This window comes from Vombatus ursinus, unplaced genomic scaffold (genome assembly GCF_900497805.2).
Source record: "Vombatus ursinus unplaced genomic scaffold, bare-nosed wombat genome assembly UNPS02005459.1, whole genome shotgun sequence".
Classification (NCBI taxonomy): Eukaryota; Metazoa; Chordata; class Mammalia; order Diprotodontia; family Vombatidae; genus Vombatus; species Vombatus ursinus.
The window spans coordinates 10,035,592-10,053,678 of NW_020945237.1; the positions used below are offsets into that span (position 1 = coordinate 10,035,592).

The window sequence follows — 18,087 nt, forward strand, 5'->3', positions numbered from 1 at the left end:
AGGAAAACAGTTTCTGCCCTAAAGATGATGCAGATTCCTAATGCTCTACTATTGTCCAACAAAACACTATGAATATGCAGACTGTTTTCCTGAGTTTTTCAAATGCATTCTCATGAAGAATTCTTCTTTGCTCACATTTAAGATTAGTTAAGAGGAAAAACATATTCATTACAATGGATGTATAATCTTGTTGATGTCGGTATTTCCACCAAAGATAGGCGGCTAGATGACGCAGCAGATAGAGCCCTGGGCCTGGATAATATCAAGAAAACCTGAGTTCAAATCTGGCCTCAGACACTTACTAGCTGTGTGACCCTGGGCAAGTTAATTTTTGTCTGCCTCTGCTGTGAACTCTAACTGTAAAATAAGGATAACAATAGCACCTGCCTCCCAGAGTTGTTGAGAGAAGCAAATGAGATATCTGTAAATTGCTTACTTAGCACAGTGCCTGGCACACAGCAGGTGCTTAATAAGTGCTTGTTTCCTTCCTTCAAAGATGCAGAATGTAACCCATGTAAGCCTACTCATTCTGGGCAACTCTGTTCCATTCAGCCCGATGATTTCACCAAAGGGCACCCACCCAAAATGCTAGGGAAGGGGAGGTCTACCTCCAATTTCCTTGGCATCACAAGGCTATCAATGGAGCATGCTACTGATAGAGAAGAGTCTTTCTTTTGGTTATCCTTCACTCCCCCTACATAACCAACTCATCTTTTTTCATCATACATTTCTATCTAACTTACCCTTCTTGGTAATGTGCTGCAGCCTGTGCATGCCCACCATGTGCCTCTTGACTGCCTTTTAGGTGATCATCAACTTTGATTCTTTGGAGTTCTTCCACTCACAGCCACCCATCGTCAGAAGGATACTGGTATTAAAAAGATGGACCTTGTTTTAGGGAGAAGCTTCAGGGTCACTGAAAGAACTTTGCAATTTCCCTAAAACAAACCAGGCTGTCCTCCTCTTTATTCCACTTTGGGCCTAACTCACTGTCTGGTTTCTTGTTTAGTTCTATATGCTGTCCATTCACTTGGATGTAGTCCGGACAAGAAGTATCTTTCATTTGCTTGTGTTTTCTTGTGTGGCTAGTTAGATCAAACTCTTTAGAATAATTATTACTCTCATTTAGGACAATCTGCAATGTTCCAAGACTTGATGCAGTCAGAACGTCATCTGCAAATAGGAGCATCTGAAAGACTTCACCATCTACAGGGAATCCCTTCTCAACTGGGATTCTGCATAGACCTACTAACAGAGGTAACACCTCTGGCAGGCATATGTCTCCCTAAAGCAGCATAAATCACAAAATTTTTTGGTAGACTGTGTCATGAGGCCTCTAAAATATTTACATTAACTTAAACAAGATATATTCTATCATATGGCAGAAGAGTAATTGTGTCATAATGAAAAAATGACATTAATTCACAAAGAAACACAAAACTGTAACCTGAAAAACCTGTTAGTTCCCTGGTAGTTAAAATCTTGAGAAATGACTGACTGTAGCTAGGTGATACAGGGATAGAGTGCGCAGCCTGGAGTCAGGAAGACTCATCTTCCTGAGTTCAAATCTGGTCTTAGACATTTAATAGTTGTGTGACCTTGGGCAAGTCACTTCACACTGTTTGCCACAGCTCCTTATGTGTAAAATGAGCTGGAGAAGGAAATGGCAAACTATTCCAGTATCTTTGCCAAGAAAACCCTAAACAGTGGATGTAACTGAAAAACAACTGAACAAGAAAAATTACAGCATATTTAACACAAATGAAAAGTTACATAATCAAATCATTTAGAAGTGTTCCAGAAATACTATTAATTTTATTTCAGTTAGAAAAGATTTACCAAGTGACAGCTGAAAAAAGTGAAATGATAAAACACAGAAAAATGTGAATTCCTTATACATTAATAGTATTAAAAAAAACTGTGAACAGAAAATATTTTTAATGTAACCAAGTGATTTATACATTAAATATGCACTTAAAAGGGAAATCTGTAGAAAATATAATCTGACATTTACTATACCACATTCCTTATGAACAAAAACAGACCAACAAAGAAGATATTTTCACATATCTGAAGGTATCTTCTTTGTAGTCTAAAACATTATAAGTAAAAAATGAATTCTTCATAAACATAATCTCACTCTACCCCTTTGGTTTCTTTAACCTATGACTCGGTTCTTAAAGAAAAACTGGCACATTTTCCTGCTTCCATAGCAACCATATTATCAGTCTGCTGGCTTAACAACACCGCAGCAATAATATTTTTATGCAGCAAACACTTGGTGGAATTTTGACTTCTGAAAATTCTTTTCCTAAAAGCTTTCACGTTTCACAAATTTCGCTATAAAAAAACCTATACAGTCCTTATTTGCTAACCAGATCATGTCTTCTCTCCTGGCATCTCTAACAGAGGTTATGTCAGTATCCTTTAATGGTATGATGGATGGATCAAATCGCTGCAGCTGCTTCAGTTGGTCAAGTGATAAGCCAGCTCCTACCATTCCTTCTCCTCCAATATGTGGTTCCTGTTTGTAGAAAGTCATCAAGTACTATTACAAGTCATGTTTCTTATTTCTTTGTAACTGATACATGCATATGTTAACTCACATTACTTAATTACATTAAGTTACCTCAACATAAATATAGGCTAAATTCAGATGATGACATTAACCAAAACGTTTCTTCTACTTACAATATAAGCTCACATTGTCATTTACATAGAGCTTTATAGTTTACAAAGTACTTAAACAAGCATAGTGAAGTCCCTTTATTTTGGAGGAATTGTTTTTGTATTTTCCAGGGTAGCAAACTGGAACAAGAACAGTAGTCAGAAGTAGCAGGACCTACTCTCCCTTACATGTTTGCAGTAAGACATAACATTTCATCTATCAGAATCTCAAGGAGCAATGATATAATAATTTCCAAGGAATATTATGACAAATTTAAAAGTGCTTTTCTTTGATCTACAGCACCTGAGTGGTAAGAAAACATCAAAAGGGCTTTTATGTCTCAGGAAAACAAAAAACTTATGAAAAAAATGTATCATTTAAGACAACATCTAGCTGGGAAAAAAGATTACATAACCCTGAGAGAGCTATCTTTGATACTATTACGGCAAATTCTTAGCCCAAAAATCACTGCTTCATGTCACAACATGAAAACAATATGCAAAACACAAACATTTGATTCTTACAATGCCAATATGGGTGTGTTCATAAAAGACATTCCTGAAAAAGTAGTTTACTTGATGCTAACTAGAAGAAGAATAATACACTTATCACTTTTTAGTTACAAAGCACTTAACAGATTATCTCATCAATAAAATGACAGCCTGAGACCAGATGATCTCTTAGGGTCTCCAAAATTCTGCCTCTATGATTTCATAACACTCCCTGTGGACAGTACCTGAGGATGAACATGGAGTTGAGAGTAAGCAATTTACCCAAAGGAAAACAATAAGTAAAAAGTGGAGCTAGGACTTCTGGCTCCATGTCCAATGCACTTTCCACTATAACAACTACAGAAAATGCCATTCGTATATAAAAAATATTTTGGAGATTCCCTATGAAATTACTCTAAAGATGTGCTAGCATTTCACTGTCTTGGTGCTAACTCTGCTTAAACTTGTTTATTATCAGATGCTGCTGGTGGTGCAGTAGATAAAGCTCTGGGCCTAGAATCAGGAAGAACTAAGTTCAAATATGACTTTAGACACTTATTAGTTGTGAGCCTGGGCAAGACACTTAACCTCAGTTTGTCTCAGTTCTTCTCCAAAGTAAAATGAGGATGATAACAGTACCTACATCTGTGGGTAGTCATGAGGACCAAAAGAGACACTATTTGTAGAGCACTCTGCACAGCTCCTGGACCATATCAGCTGCTATAGAAATGTTTATTCCCTTCCTTTCTTCATTCTATATGGTCCCACATAAGGAACAGAAGTGAATTTGTAATATTTAATGTGTTTGGAATAATAAGAGTTTTCTTCCAGGATCAAACTTAACCCCAAATAGCACCAGGTACAAATGTAATCATGAAAGTTATCAGATTAAAACCATCCTATAGAACATATTGACTGTTCTAGGTTCAATCGAGTGCAAATTTTGTAAAAGCTTATATAATGAGCTACAAAAAAATTCAGACTTCTCAATCATTTTCCCCCCTTAGCGAGTGTACTCTTCTATGTCACACAGCTATAAAGTCTGATTAGCTTTGAAATGACAAGAGGAAGATTGGGCACCATGTTCTCCCATGAGGAATAAAGCATTTTATAGAAAAGGGCAAAAAAAAAACCCCAAAACAAAAAACTTCTCAGAAAATATTCAAGGCACCGAGTAATAAGAAGAGCTACAACTATAATAATTAATCTCAGGGTCCATAACAGAAATACAACTTATCTCTGTGGCTTTCACTAGAATGGCCCAGGCTAACCAAAAAAATCCTGAAAACATAATCCTCCCTCCCTGTAACTCAATTCTCTATGGACTGGGTTTCCCTGGCTGCAATTAGGGAAACCCACTGTACAGTCCACCATGGGTTCTGTTAAGTTGTACACAGAAGACTCTTCTCTCCTAGGTATGTCGAGCTAGCAAATACTTGAGAGGAAACCGAAGCTCCCCCTTACCTGAGGCAGAAGCTGGAGACATGGAAAAGCCCTGAGAGCCCAAGCGACCTGTTCTTCATTTTCTGCCAGTGCAACTGTACACGTGCTGTAGACCAGCACACCCCCTGGCTTTAGCAGCTGAACTGCCTAGAGGACACACAGTCATGGGAAGGAATCAATACCTTTTAATACTTAGTCTGAATAAAATACTTACCAAAATCAAGTTTTAGGTAACTGGAACAGGTTAACAGGATTTAAAAGATGAGCTTCCAGGTAAAAGTATGAAGCGGTTGGTGAAGGGTTTGAAGCACACAGCGACAGACAGCCTTTTTTTTGACTTGACTGGTATTAGAGCCCCATCTCAATCTCCCTCCTCACCCCCATCCTGCCCCACCCAAAAGCTCACACATTTAAATTAGATTATTGTCCACCTGAAGATATTCTTAAATAATCAGCATATTTACCACAATGATTTTCTCCATTCTCTACCAAGCAGTTTCATTCTAACCAGGATGGAGGAAGGTAAATTTCCACACAAGTATCCAAGTTCCCAGTGTTTCCTACAAGATGCCTGAGAAGGGGGCAGTCCACCTAACACCAGCAAAAGCCTCAAGTTCGTACCAAACCAAATGATGATCAAGAAATCCAATGAGACACTCCATTAAGTCACTTCTACTGCAGAACTGCACAAAAGATCAGTGAGAAGCTCAAGGGCAGTAAGAAAGTATCCCCCTCCCCAGCAGTCCCAGCAGAACTAGAGACCACCAGGGACACATGAAGCCTGCAAGGCTAGGAGTGCAGAGGCAGTTAAGAGCAGAGAGCTTTCTTAAGTAATCAGAAGGCTCCCAGAATGAAGATCAGGGAAGTACAAAGCAGGGGCCAGCATGTAGCAGAAGCACTTAGTCTGGGATACCTCAGACCCGGGTACTCTTGGGTCCCTAGCACCTTGTCCTGAGACACCTGCCAGGGAAAGCTCTGAGGTTCAAAGACATGGTGAGGAAAGAATGGGTTAGTACAGGGACCCACATGATGTAGGGTTAACCACCCTCCCCAAAAGTGTATGACGGGACAAGGCCTAAAGCTGGAAATGAGTAAATTAAAGGAAACACTGACCAGCACCAAAAATTACTGCAAATCTAAAGATCCTCCAAAGAAAGAGATAATCACTCTGTAACAACTACAAGCACAGACCCAAAGGGAAAGCTGCTTTTCCACATGGACTACATGAATACCTAGGAAAAAATGAAGCCAAATATCAAAAATGAAATAAAAGCTCTGGAAGGAAAGAAATAGCTGAGAAGAAAAATCGACAAACCTGACCCAAGCAACAAACTCCCTGAAAACTGTAACGGACCAAACAAAAATCAATGATTCCATGAGACAGCAAGGATTTGTAGAACAAAATCAAATGATTGGGAAAACAGAAGAAAATGTAAGTTATCTGATATGGACTATTCAGGTTCCAGTCTGCTAGCACTCTTGGCAAGCTTCTTTAATCTTTGGAACTCTTAACCCCATTTACTAAGGAACGTGGACTGAGCTGATTGGTGGCAATATCGTTTGGAAAACACATTTCCCAAACCACAATTCCTTCCTTCAGTAATTCCTCTATTATCTACAAAGTGCCACTTTAAACTAAAGATTGCTTTCAGCAGCTAGAGAAGTGATGGAAGGACAGGAATCCAGCAATGATGTGCAAATGAGTGTGAAACGTATGTTTTAAGATGTCCTTTCCTTTCCCATTTAAGGTTTGAAGAATCTTGGTACTAGAGAAAATGCTATCATCTCAATTCATAGAGTTTATGGTGCACAGGGAAACCAAACAAGACAAATGATAAGCAACTGGAAAGATGTAATAAATAAGAGATCAACTCTGTCTCTACCATAGTGGCAATCATCTGTCTGCTCTTTATTGTAATCATTTATCTTCACAAGGACAAAATATATTTAAATAAACCTTTCTAGAGAAGAGTGGCTGCCATTTCAAAGCCAAAGAGGAGAAAGAGGTGTGGAAGATGTAGAGACAGGACAAGATTGTACAAGAAAAATTTTCTTCTTAATTTTCTCTTCAAAATGGAGAGAAGAAAAGATGAAAGAGGAGAAAACACAAATAACAAAAGTAGTTACTAATACTTTTGAGTAATTCTAGCTTAAGAAGAACCAAGCCACAAACAAAGCAAAACTGGACGGTACCCTTTAGGGCACAATTTACTGTATAGTAAATTGAATGAATAAAAAACTTCTCCTCTAAAGGATTAATTTCCCTGCTTTATTAAACAGAATATAGACAGTGACTTTGTCGTGCATGTTGAGCATATTTAACTTTTTCTGGATGACTCAAGTCCACCATGATCATCTTTAGGAACACTGACAGAAGTCTAACTTAGGGAGGACTATTTATCCTTATGATAAATGGCTCCTGACTGTCATGCTTTTATAGCTGTTCTATCTTCTTCACTGTGTAACTCTTCTCGCTCTTACGTAACTAAGAAATCACCAATCTTGTTAAATCAGTACTTATTTTGTACACAATTCCATGTCAATAAACCCCATGAGGTCCTCAAGACAGAATCATACCTTATCTAAAAAGTAAAGCTTTGTGGTAATACTTTCCTCATTGCTCATAGCTTTTTGCAACTTTCTGGTTCTCAGCTGTACGCTATTCAACCTTCAATTGAAAACTAGACAAATGATCCACCCACTACAACCCTTGAGCAAGAACAAAAGCCTGTGGAAAGCTAAACAGAAAATTCTCTGGGGAAACAGGCAGAAAAAGAAAATTTTCTTATTTCTATTACTAATCTAGCCTTTACATATCCATGAGAAGAGAGAAATTTCATGGGAACCAATGAAGTCACCACAAAGAAAGTATTACTCATATTCAATTTTAAAGGACTGAGAACCAGCTAAAAAAAGTAGATCGTTCAAACTGATTATTACATTCTGAAATCAGTTTATTATTCCTGGATAGGAGTTAAAAGGTGTAAATTATGTTTCTCTATACCAATGAATTGGTCATTTTTATAGTGAAAGCCTATTTCCCAATGATTAGTTGTCCTTCGTCCTCAAAGAGGACCAAAATGACATCATTATGTTAGAGTCAAGTCAGAGTGTGCCCAACTGTGGCTGATCAGACCAATATGAGTTTGGAATGCTCTACCACAGACTGGGCACAAGTAGTACATGGGAACATTTGGGATGGATTCTCTAAATCTGTGTATCTCACATTTCTTTTGAACTACTTCAATTCTGCTTTGCTCACAGAGCACCTTCGCTGATGAGGGTACACCATGCTGGGCGGTCCTTAGCCAGTGTCTCCCATGTCACGCAATCAATTCCGAAGTTCTTAAGAAAGACCTTGAGAGTGTCCTTGTATTGCTTCTTCTAACCACCATGTGAGTGCCTGCCCTGCGTTAGTTTTCCATAAAATAATCTTTTAGGCAAGCATACATTTGGCATTTGAACAACATGGCCAGCCCATTGGAGTTGCACTCTGTGCAGTAAAATTTGAATGGTTGGCATTTTAGTTCAAGAAAGGAGCTTACTGTCTGGTATCATATCCTGCCAGGTGATCTTCAGAATCTTTCTAAGTTCAAATCTGGCCTCAAACTCTTACTAGCTCTGTGACCCTATTTAAGTCACTTAATTATTTCCCAATAGGCTGAAGTTTAATGTATAAAAGTTTTTGTAGGTATCACTGATATAGCAATAACTATTGTCATAGTTTACTCATAAGGTTTACTCAACATTCAGAGGAACTAACTACATGGACCTATACTAGGGCCTCTAATAATACGCCTCTTTGAAACGTAAAACTAGTGAAACGAAGCTGAATGATTAATACCTACCACAGCAAAGAGTTTTCTTTGTAATGGCTGATAAGATGTCACTTCCTTTAGAGTCCAAGTATAAGCCATGTTTGGTCTCTGTCCCATCCCACTACAGGGAGCATCAAGAAGAACTCGATCAAAGGACTCAGGTAAGAATGGTGGTCCCCCTGTAATTGAAATTACGAGTATGTCTCCAACTTACCCTAACAAATCTGGAACAGATACCAATGACTGCTGAAATATTACAAGTATGAGAAAAGACATTTAGTAATAACAGATCAATAAGAGCAAAAATAACAGAGAAAAGCTTTTCATCTCACCCAAGAAGTTATATGTTATCACTGGCTTAAACTTTAACATAGATTTCATGTAGAACACTTACCTTTAAAAACTGAAACTGTAATAGTATTTGGGATGTGTGCTTATTACAATTTAATGTCATATGAAGGTCTAGGAAAATGATATCTTGTAGCCCAATTCCAGTAAGCAACTTTAAATGAGTCTCAGACCATTGCAACTCAAGTTCTGGCATGGCACAAACCAAGGAAAAAGACCCCAAAGAGGCAGTTTCTGAGGATGTGGTTCTAGCCTTCACCTTTGATGACCTTATTCCAACCATACACTGAAAGAGCCATGTCTTAGAATGGAGTTCCTCTGCTCAGACTATAACCTCCTTAGCTCCCCTAGTTCTCATTCCTTCACTTTCCTTTTGATCTCTGATCCCTAAAGGCTTCCCTCCATGTTCTCTCAGGCATCAATTCCCTCAGAGTTTAACTTGTCTCACTAGATGATCCAGACCACATGGTCACCTCTTAGTATAACACTATCCTTGCATAAGAATCCCTTTCCTCCTACCTTTCTGACTTTCAGGGAATCAGGTAGGTCATTCAACCTCTGCCTCGGTCTCAGTTTCTTTGTCTCTAAAACAGAGATAATTGCACATCTCAAAGGCCTGCTGTGAGGTTCCAACAAGTAACCCATGGAATGTACCTGACAAACTGTAAAGCTCTATCGGGCATCCTTTGCTCATAGTCACTCACTCCCCTTTAAAGAAAGCCACACAGCCAAGCTGCCTGGGTCCACACCAGAGCCAGGCTGTCTGGGGTCACCCGGCCCTTCGGCACCGCTTAGAAATTTCTGTGTTTGTCTCTACTTCACACATTTCTCACAGTGCTGTTCCAAACTTCTGCGCTTCTCACACTGCCATCCCAACACACACACACTCAGCAGGACACCCCTGCTTACTTGTCTGGTAGAATCATAATCTGGCAGGCAGGTGGCCTGGACAGAGATCATGGGGACTGGAGTCAAGAAGGCCTGAGATCAAATCCATCCTGTGACATTTTACTAGTTGTGTGACCCTGGGCAAGTCTCTTCACCTCTGCCTGCCTCAGCTTCTTCATCTTTAAAATGGGAACCATAACAGCACCTACCAACCTTGCAGGGTTCTTGTGAGGATCAAATGAAATAACAATTATAAAGCATTGAGCACAGTGACTGGCACACAGTAGGTGCTATCTAAATGCTTATTCCCTTTTCTTTCCCTCAACCCTCCCCCACCACCTTTATTTATTTATTTAGGCTCATAGATTTAGAGCTAGGAGGCCATCAAATCCAATTCTCTCATTTTACTGATTAGGAAATTGAAGCCCAGAGAGGTTAAGTGATTGGCCTAGGGCCACACAGCTTCAAGGGTCTGAGACACGATTTAAACTCAGGTCTTCCCAACTCTGGGCCCAAGGCTGAAATCTACTATGCTGCCACACTGCCTCAGGATCATCTGATATTTCTATACTCTATACACTTCTATACTCTTAAACTCAAAATTTCTTTTTTATCTTCACCCATTCTCTACTTCTTCTAGCTTGTCTCAATTAGCGAACAATTATAAGCCTCTACTACATGCAAGGCACTGCAATAACCACTGGGGATACAAAGACAGTTAAACCTGGAATCTTCTCAAAAGTAGTTTACTTCATAATAAGCCAAAAAAGGGATGCATGCAAATAAGTATAATAGATGGGATAGTGAGAAAAGCACAAGGTGATTCCTTATAAAGTGGTATCAGAAGTTTGGGAAAGGAGATGAGGCACAAGAAAACAGGAAAGGTTAAAAAAACTATGGATGGAGAAAGATTCAGTTTAGCGCGCGTGCGTGCGTGCGTGCGTGTGTGTGTGTGTGTGTGTGTGTAAAGCTGTAGTGTCAGAAAAGGCCACAAGACTGGTTTCTGTGCAGAGGACAGAGGCTCTGGAATACCAAGCTCCTGCATTCTCTACTCTATTTGGCAGACCATGAGGAGTAGCAGGAAGTTCTACAGATCACTGAGATGGTTCAGACAGTGTATTAGTAAGAGTTTGGAAAAAGGCTAGACTGGCAATAGAAAGACCAGCTGGGGAGCTGGACACAAGCTGATGGCTGCACTGAGAATGGGTGGGAGGGGGCACAAGCAAGAAGCAGAAGAGAAAGGTCTGACAACTGATGGAATGTGGGAGGGCAAGGGAAAGGCCGGGCTTTGGGGGATAGGGACTTTAATACTGGGCATGTTGAATTTGAGGGGCCAATAAAATGGTCTGGTGGCAAAATCTAGCAGGCAATTATCAACACAGGAATGGAAGCCTAGGATGACTCTGATGTGAAGGTATAGGCTTGAAAATCGTATACACAGAGGTGACACGTGAAGGTAAGGGATCAGATGAGATGACCAACAAATATTTAAGAAAGAAGAGAAAATGGTCAAAATAAGAATCTTTAAGGACATGCAGGTGCCAGGAGAAGAGAATATTTCATCCTTTCCAAGGCACATGACCGAGTTGAGCTAGATGACCTAGATTCAGACATGATCTTAATGACTGCTTTATCTTAACTAGCAAGTAATCAATTCCCTTGACAAGCCTAGAAATAGGACAGCCAAGAACACCACCAGTTTAAAATATAAAGTCATTCACAAAAATTTTACAGATAGGATTGTGGAAGATTATCAGCTTTATAATGTCACAAAACAGCTTGAAGAGAAATAAAAATAGGGTTATATAAAGTTTGGTGAGAGACCCAATTATGCCAGAATATCCCCAGACTACTTAAGGATGAAACTGGAAGCACAACAAACAAATGAAAAATTTTAAAAATCTATAAAGATTTCCATAACAAAATTTTTTTCCATCAATGACATATATAAAATTGTACTAATTTACCATAATCTTTAAAAACATATACAGTGGCCACCACATTAAAAATGTCATCTTAAGCCAAAATATGTAAGAACTTAAAAAAAGTGAAAATAAGCTAAGAAGCTGAGCTCTTGCAACAACAACAACAAAAAAAAAAGCTTCAATAATAACAGGCTTCTGTGATATCTGGAATTAAAATGAACGCCTCTATGAGGTAGAGGGTTTATAGTGTTCAAGTACATGTTACTGAACAAGGGATAATGAAGAAATGAAAAGGAAAACCCACTGTGCTAAAGTGCCCTGTTTTCATCATCAAGGTTTCAGAGACTTACAGATGTTAACGTGGTTTTAACACAACTAACAAAAATTTGGTTAGTATTTATCTCTAAAATCTAGTTTCAAAAGCTTTTAAAATAAAAAACCTTACCTTGTCCATGCTCTGCCTTCCCAAGTGCCCTTTTCCCATTACAGCAGAAGGCCCTGATACAGTTCAACTGTAATAATGCAGCATTTTGCTTTATTTTTTCTACTTTGTTGGGTATTTTGTCCAGTGCTATTACTTCACCCTACAGAAATTTTTTAAATGAAATATAAATCCAATGTAGTCATTAAAACTTTTAACAATATGTGAAAATTCATGAGAAAAAAGTCTTTCTCCCCCTACTCCTAATTTTAAGAATAAATTCATTAAATAAATGCATACATTTCACATAAACTACTATAGTAAGGAAAGGTACTAAACATATGACTAACCATACATTTTAGTGCTTTTCTTTTATAAAACATGTTTTTGCCAACAGGGTACACTTTATCTTTTTTTTAGCTGACTTGAAAGATAGCTTGACTTTAAGAGAAAATACTCTTAATCTAAATAAAACTGGAAAAGTAAACACAATGCCAAGCTACTTTTAATCAAAGCTGAAAAACAAGTATAATAATAGTATTTGCAAAATGCCAAAAGGAACTTTGAGATGAAATATATCTTCCAGAAGTAAACAGAACAATCATTATCTTATTGGATAACAATGTACCCTACTCACTCGTTGAAAAACAAAACTCAACATTCAGCTCTTATTGCCTTAACTCTAAGATACACATGTACTGGATGCTTATTCATTTTGCTTTTAAAATCAATCCTTACCATGGCTCAAGAATTTCCTTAATCTATGTGTTTTATATACATACATACACAACCTATATATATGTACATATACATATATATACACATACACACACATACATAAATATGCACACATATTCTCTAAGATATAACTATATGAATTGTTACAGTTGAAATCAGACAAAAAACAAGCCAAAGTACATTACAATGAACAAATACTGTGGTTTGTTAATTGTGCAGTAAAAATGGTACACGTTCACAAAAAAAGGAGAGAAAAGTTTAACACTACATAAAATGAATAGTGAGCTCTATCATTTTCTATCATACAAAGATCAATGCCTCCTGCTCATTATAGAGAGAGTGGCTTATCACAAGAATCTTAAGATTATAAAGTATAGCTAAAAGGGACCTTAGAGGTCAAGTCTAACCCCTTTTATTTTAGAGATGACTGCCCAGAATCACACAGCAAGTTAAGTGTTTGAAATGCGACTTAAACCAAGGTTTTCCTAATTTCCAAGTCCAACACTCTATGCAATATGCCATGGCTGCCACTCTCAAGAAGTTTGTATGAGGTGATAAGTACCCACACTAATGAAATCATGACTCTTCAAAGTCCCATTAAGTAAATGGGACTTAATATGAAGCAGATCTGACCTTTTAAATTTATTACCTTGTTTTTATCGTTTTTGTACTTGCATCAATGACCTAAAATATGCTAATTAATTGTAACAGCTTCATTAGCCTCTCCCAAAGAGTATTCACGCCAATGAAATCAGAGATCTCTTGACATATTAAAGACATTCCTATTTTATTTAACATTTTTCATATTCTTACTGAAGCATATTCCACAGCTCAAAGGAATATGGACAGGATTTAAAAAACAAAGGGTTAAAGAAAAATACTTTTAGTGAAGGCTGGGAATATCTTGTTTGGTGACAAGAATTGATTTAATAGTCTTAAAATATGTGAGGAACAATGATATAGATTTTGATAACTAAGAACAGGAATGAAGGAAATGAGTTCAAGATGCAGTACAAAAGATATGAACTAGTCATTAAGAATAATGTCCTGACAAAGAAAGATTTAAGAAATTGGAATGGGGTGGGGAGGACATGGTTAAATCTCCTTCTCTAAGGGCTTTATTTAAAATAAAACAAACAAACAAACAAAAAAACAACCTCTTATTCTTAACCAAAATGCCTTTTTATTTCATTTGACTGAAAACAAAAATACCAAAAATTGCTGATACAGATAAAGTTAGATTTGGAATTAGATTTTTGGCTAATTTTTTTCTAAGTTGTCTCTATGCAACTTCACTATAGTGTCCTATTTACAAAGACATTTTGCTAATACAAAATCAATAATTACAAGATACACTTTTATTTAGATAAATATAGAATCCATATCCATAAATTCAAGTGAATTTCACTTTTTAAATGGTCCACTTTAGGGTTACCTTAAATAGCAAACTATGAATATACTTAAAATGGGTTTAATTTAAACACAAACGTTCATAAAACATAAACACAGCATAAAGCAAGGCATATGTAAATTCAGTTCTCCTGGCACTTCATATTAACTGTTTGCTGAAATAGGACTGCCCAATCCTCAAAGAATTACACTACATATATCCACGTTTCTATTCATAAGATCTCTTCCTTGAGGTGATTTAGTAGGATTAGCTACAAAGGCAATTCTCTGTAATAGATGATTTGACATGATATTTTGAGTTGTCCAGAAAAAATCTGAATAAAATTCTAGATAAATGGACTGCGAAAATAGTAATAATGAATAGCCTGAGCCTGCAAATCAGTGGATTTTGTTCCATGCCCATTCCAGAATTTCACCTTTCTAATGTAATATTTTGTTTTCCTGAATAATGTCACTTATCTGGTCAATTAATAAGTACTACAAATTACCAGAAAAAATGTATATAACTATCTTAGGCAATGCAAAATAGAATATGACCCAGATAGTGAGGTTTCTTTCCTCTTGCACTGCTGGGGGAGTATAACTAGCATCAGGAAAGATGATTTGATAGAATGGAGGATATTCTGAGATGTTTTGAGGGGTTAGAGATATGCAATGGAGAGAAGAAGGATGGCCTTAATTATCTCAGTAAAGTTGAAGGTATGAAGCTTCTTCTGAAAGGGAGAGGGAAGAGATGGTGTAGGAATCTTGTGGGAAGCATAACTGTCAATCAAAGAAAAATAAAGATTGGAGTGCAGTAGTCAGATCCCAGTTGAGATTATATAGTATCTATCTCTAATCAATCAACAAGTACTTATGTTCCAAGCACCAAGGGATACAAGAACAAAGAATGAAAGAATCTTTACTTACAATGAGCTTATATTCTAATGAGAAGACAACTTCATATACAAATATATGCAGTATAAATATAAAGTTTATACACATAGAGTAGTTAAATACAAGGCATTTGGGAGGGAAGGCTTTAGCAGTACGAGGGATGGAGAAATGCTTTCTGCAGAAAGCCTGAGCTGCATCTTAAAGGAAAAGCAGCACTCTATGAAGCTGAGATAAAGATGAGTTCATTCCAGGCATGGAGGATAGCCAGTACAAAAGCAAGGGGTGGATGGAAAATATAGAGATAGGAATAAGAGTGAAGAACAGTCTGACTGGACTGGCGAGTACGAAGAGGGAATAACATCCAATAAGGCTATAAAGTTAGGCTGGGATGAGGTTTTGTATGGCTTTAAAAGCTGAACAGAGAAGCTTATATTCTAGAGGCAACTGGAAGCCACTGGAATTGGTTGAGTATAGGAATCAGTCACAGGGTCAGATCTACACTTAAGGAAAATTACTTTGGCAGCAGTGTACAGGATAAACTGGAAATGATAAGAAATGAGGCACAGAGACCAATTCGTTCGATGCTGCCAACAATCTAGGTGAGAGATGATGAGGGCCTGAACTAAGGTGGTAGTTGCATTAGCAGCAAGTTGGGGCCAGAAGCAAGACATGTCTCTTGAACTCCAGACCTACATCTCCAGTTGCTCTTGGAGGACATCTCTGTACTGATATTCTACCACCAATTATTATTCTTTATTTCTTTCATTATCCTTCCCCCGAAACCTGCACCTCCTTTGGATTTTGCTAGTTCCGTCGGGGCAGTATCATGTGTTAACCCTGTCAGCTGTGACGCTTCTCTGCCTTTCACCTCTCCTGGCTGTTCAGATACAGCTCTTGTCAACTCCACCTCTGCAGCATCTCATGCCTCAGTTACTTCTCTTCTAATCTCAATGCTATCAGCCTGATGCAGCCCACCTACCAGCCCCCAACAATGGAGAAAAAGGTTATGATGCTCCCAAGAAAATAAAGAAAAAACATAATTGACAATGACATAATTTACTCCAAGTTTTCACAACAAAAAAAGACAGAACTCCTCTATTTAGGATCTACTTAAGGTTTCTGCAGAACCGAATGTATCCTCACTTTTATAACTACTTTTAAACTGTTCATTTTGACTATGAAAATAAATCAATTAATCCTCATCGTCAGAGGTTAGAAGGTACCTCTTAGTTGATGTAAGACCAAAACCTTCCTCATTTAAACATAAGTAATCTCCCTGAGAGTAGTCTTACCTGATCATGCATTAATGCTGCAATATGGGTTGTTTTGCCTCCAGGTGCTGCACACATATCCAGAATTTTCTCTCCTGGGTGAGGATTCAAAACATGGCTTACCACTGCAGAAGGCAAATTCTAAGGAGAGCAAAATAAGGAAATAATCCTCCTAAATAATTTTGAATTAATTATGATTACCACTGAAATGACTTGAATGCCATCATATTAAAAATGCATACAAATATATTTCTTCTATCACAAGTTCCAGGGATTACATCTACCTAAGTCCTAACAATGAGAAGAAATACAAGCAAATTTTCCCTCCCCATAAAATTTCCCTCACCAAACTATCATCATCAATGGCCACCACTGAATATACCAAGTAAAGTTAGTTACTAGCACTTGAAAGTAAATTTTCTAATACTTATATAACAAATTCTGGCAATGTGACCAATTTGCATTATCTAGAATGTAAGTGATTCCCATTGTGTACTGTTGGTCATTCCAGGGCTTTCAAAAATGGGTGTTATCACAAAAAGTGAATATGCACCACAATTTTGTTTTTTTCTACATCTGAATTCAGTACAAAGATACATTTAAAGCCCTCCCTGCTTCCCATGACTATTTTCCTTTTTAAAAATAAATTTTATTAGTATGTTTTGTTTTTTACAACACCAGAATCTGTCCCAGTATCCCTCCTTTTCCCGGAGAGCTATCACAGATAAAGAAATAATATCTAAGAAGAGGAAAAGAAAAATATCAGCAAAACCAACCAACAAATTGAAAAAGTCTGAAAATATATGCCATGTTTCACATTTGTAGACCTCTTTGCAACGAGTGTGGTAAGAATGTCTTCACACACCTCTTCTTTTGGGCCATGTTTGAAATTTGTAATTTTGCAGCACTCACTATTGATTTTTCCCCACCACTGTTTTTCAATAATTATTATTATTTTTTAAGGCAATTGGAATTAAGTGACTTGCCCAGGGTCACACAGCTAGTAAATATGAAGCGTTTGGTCTGAGGCCGGATTTGAACTCAGGTCCTCCTGACTTCAGGGCTGGTGCTCCATCTACTGCAGCACCTAGCTGTCCCAATAATTTTTTTTAAAACAAGATTAAAGGAAGGAAACAGGTGAAACATTCTTTTATGCTTCTGATATTATCTGGAAAGAATGTAGTTTTTTCCCGCTAAAAATGAGAACAAAATCTAAAATCTCAAGTTATCTATTATAGAAGACTAGGACAATTACTACTAAAGCCACTACTAATCATAGTGGTATGACATTTACATAGGACTCTAAAGCACATAACATGCTTAATCTCATTTGGTCTTCACAACTACCTTTATTCCCATTTTACAGTGGAGGAAACTGAAGCTCAGAAAGGTTAAATGACTTTTCCAAGATAACAGAACCAGTGTCTGGAATAGAATACAAACACAGATCTATCCCTGACTCAAACGCATCACCATACAACTCGGGTCAGCCAGGAGGTTAGAGGGTTGAGCTTCCCAAACACACTCAACTAAATCAATTTACATTTACAAGGTTATTCAATCCCTTTGAAATTCTGATTTTCAAGGGAATGAAAATCAAGGTGTAGATGAAGCAGCCCAGGGAGGGGAAGGGGTGGAGGAAATTAATTATGCCTCTCCCAGAGCAGTATTAGAACAATTCTCACATTTCTTTCCCCCAATTTTAATTATCATTTGTCAAAGAAATGTGGAAGAAGAGCAGCAACGATACTACTTGTTTTTAATGCTTAAATTTTACCAAGTTTACTCAA

The 18,087-nt window shown here is 37.5% G+C and overlaps 1 protein-coding gene across 4 annotated transcripts in view; it reads right to left on the minus strand.

Moving 5' to 3' along the window:
- Positions 1-1,928: 1,928 nt before the first annotated feature.
- Positions 1,929-18,087, minus strand: part of NSUN6 (NOP2/Sun RNA methyltransferase family member 6) — a 35,036-nt gene continuing 18,877 nt past the window's right edge. For 2 of the 4 annotated variants that reach the window (XM_027847810.1, XM_027847811.1), the window contains exons 7-11: positions 16,319-16,438; positions 12,027-12,165; positions 8,451-8,599; positions 4,624-4,749; positions 1,931-2,524 (exon numbers count right to left, since the gene is read on the minus strand). In XM_027847810.1, the coding sequence (XP_027703611.1) occupies positions 2,312-2,524; positions 4,624-4,749; positions 8,451-8,599; positions 12,027-12,165; positions 16,319-16,438 (747 nt within the window). In that variant the 3' untranslated portion in view covers positions 1,931-2,311. Of the gene's footprint in view, positions 2,525-4,623; positions 4,750-8,450; positions 8,600-12,026; positions 12,166-16,318; positions 16,439-18,087 lie in introns of all 4 variants that reach the window. The other 2 variants (XM_027847808.1, XM_027847809.1) reach the window with 2 other exon arrangements.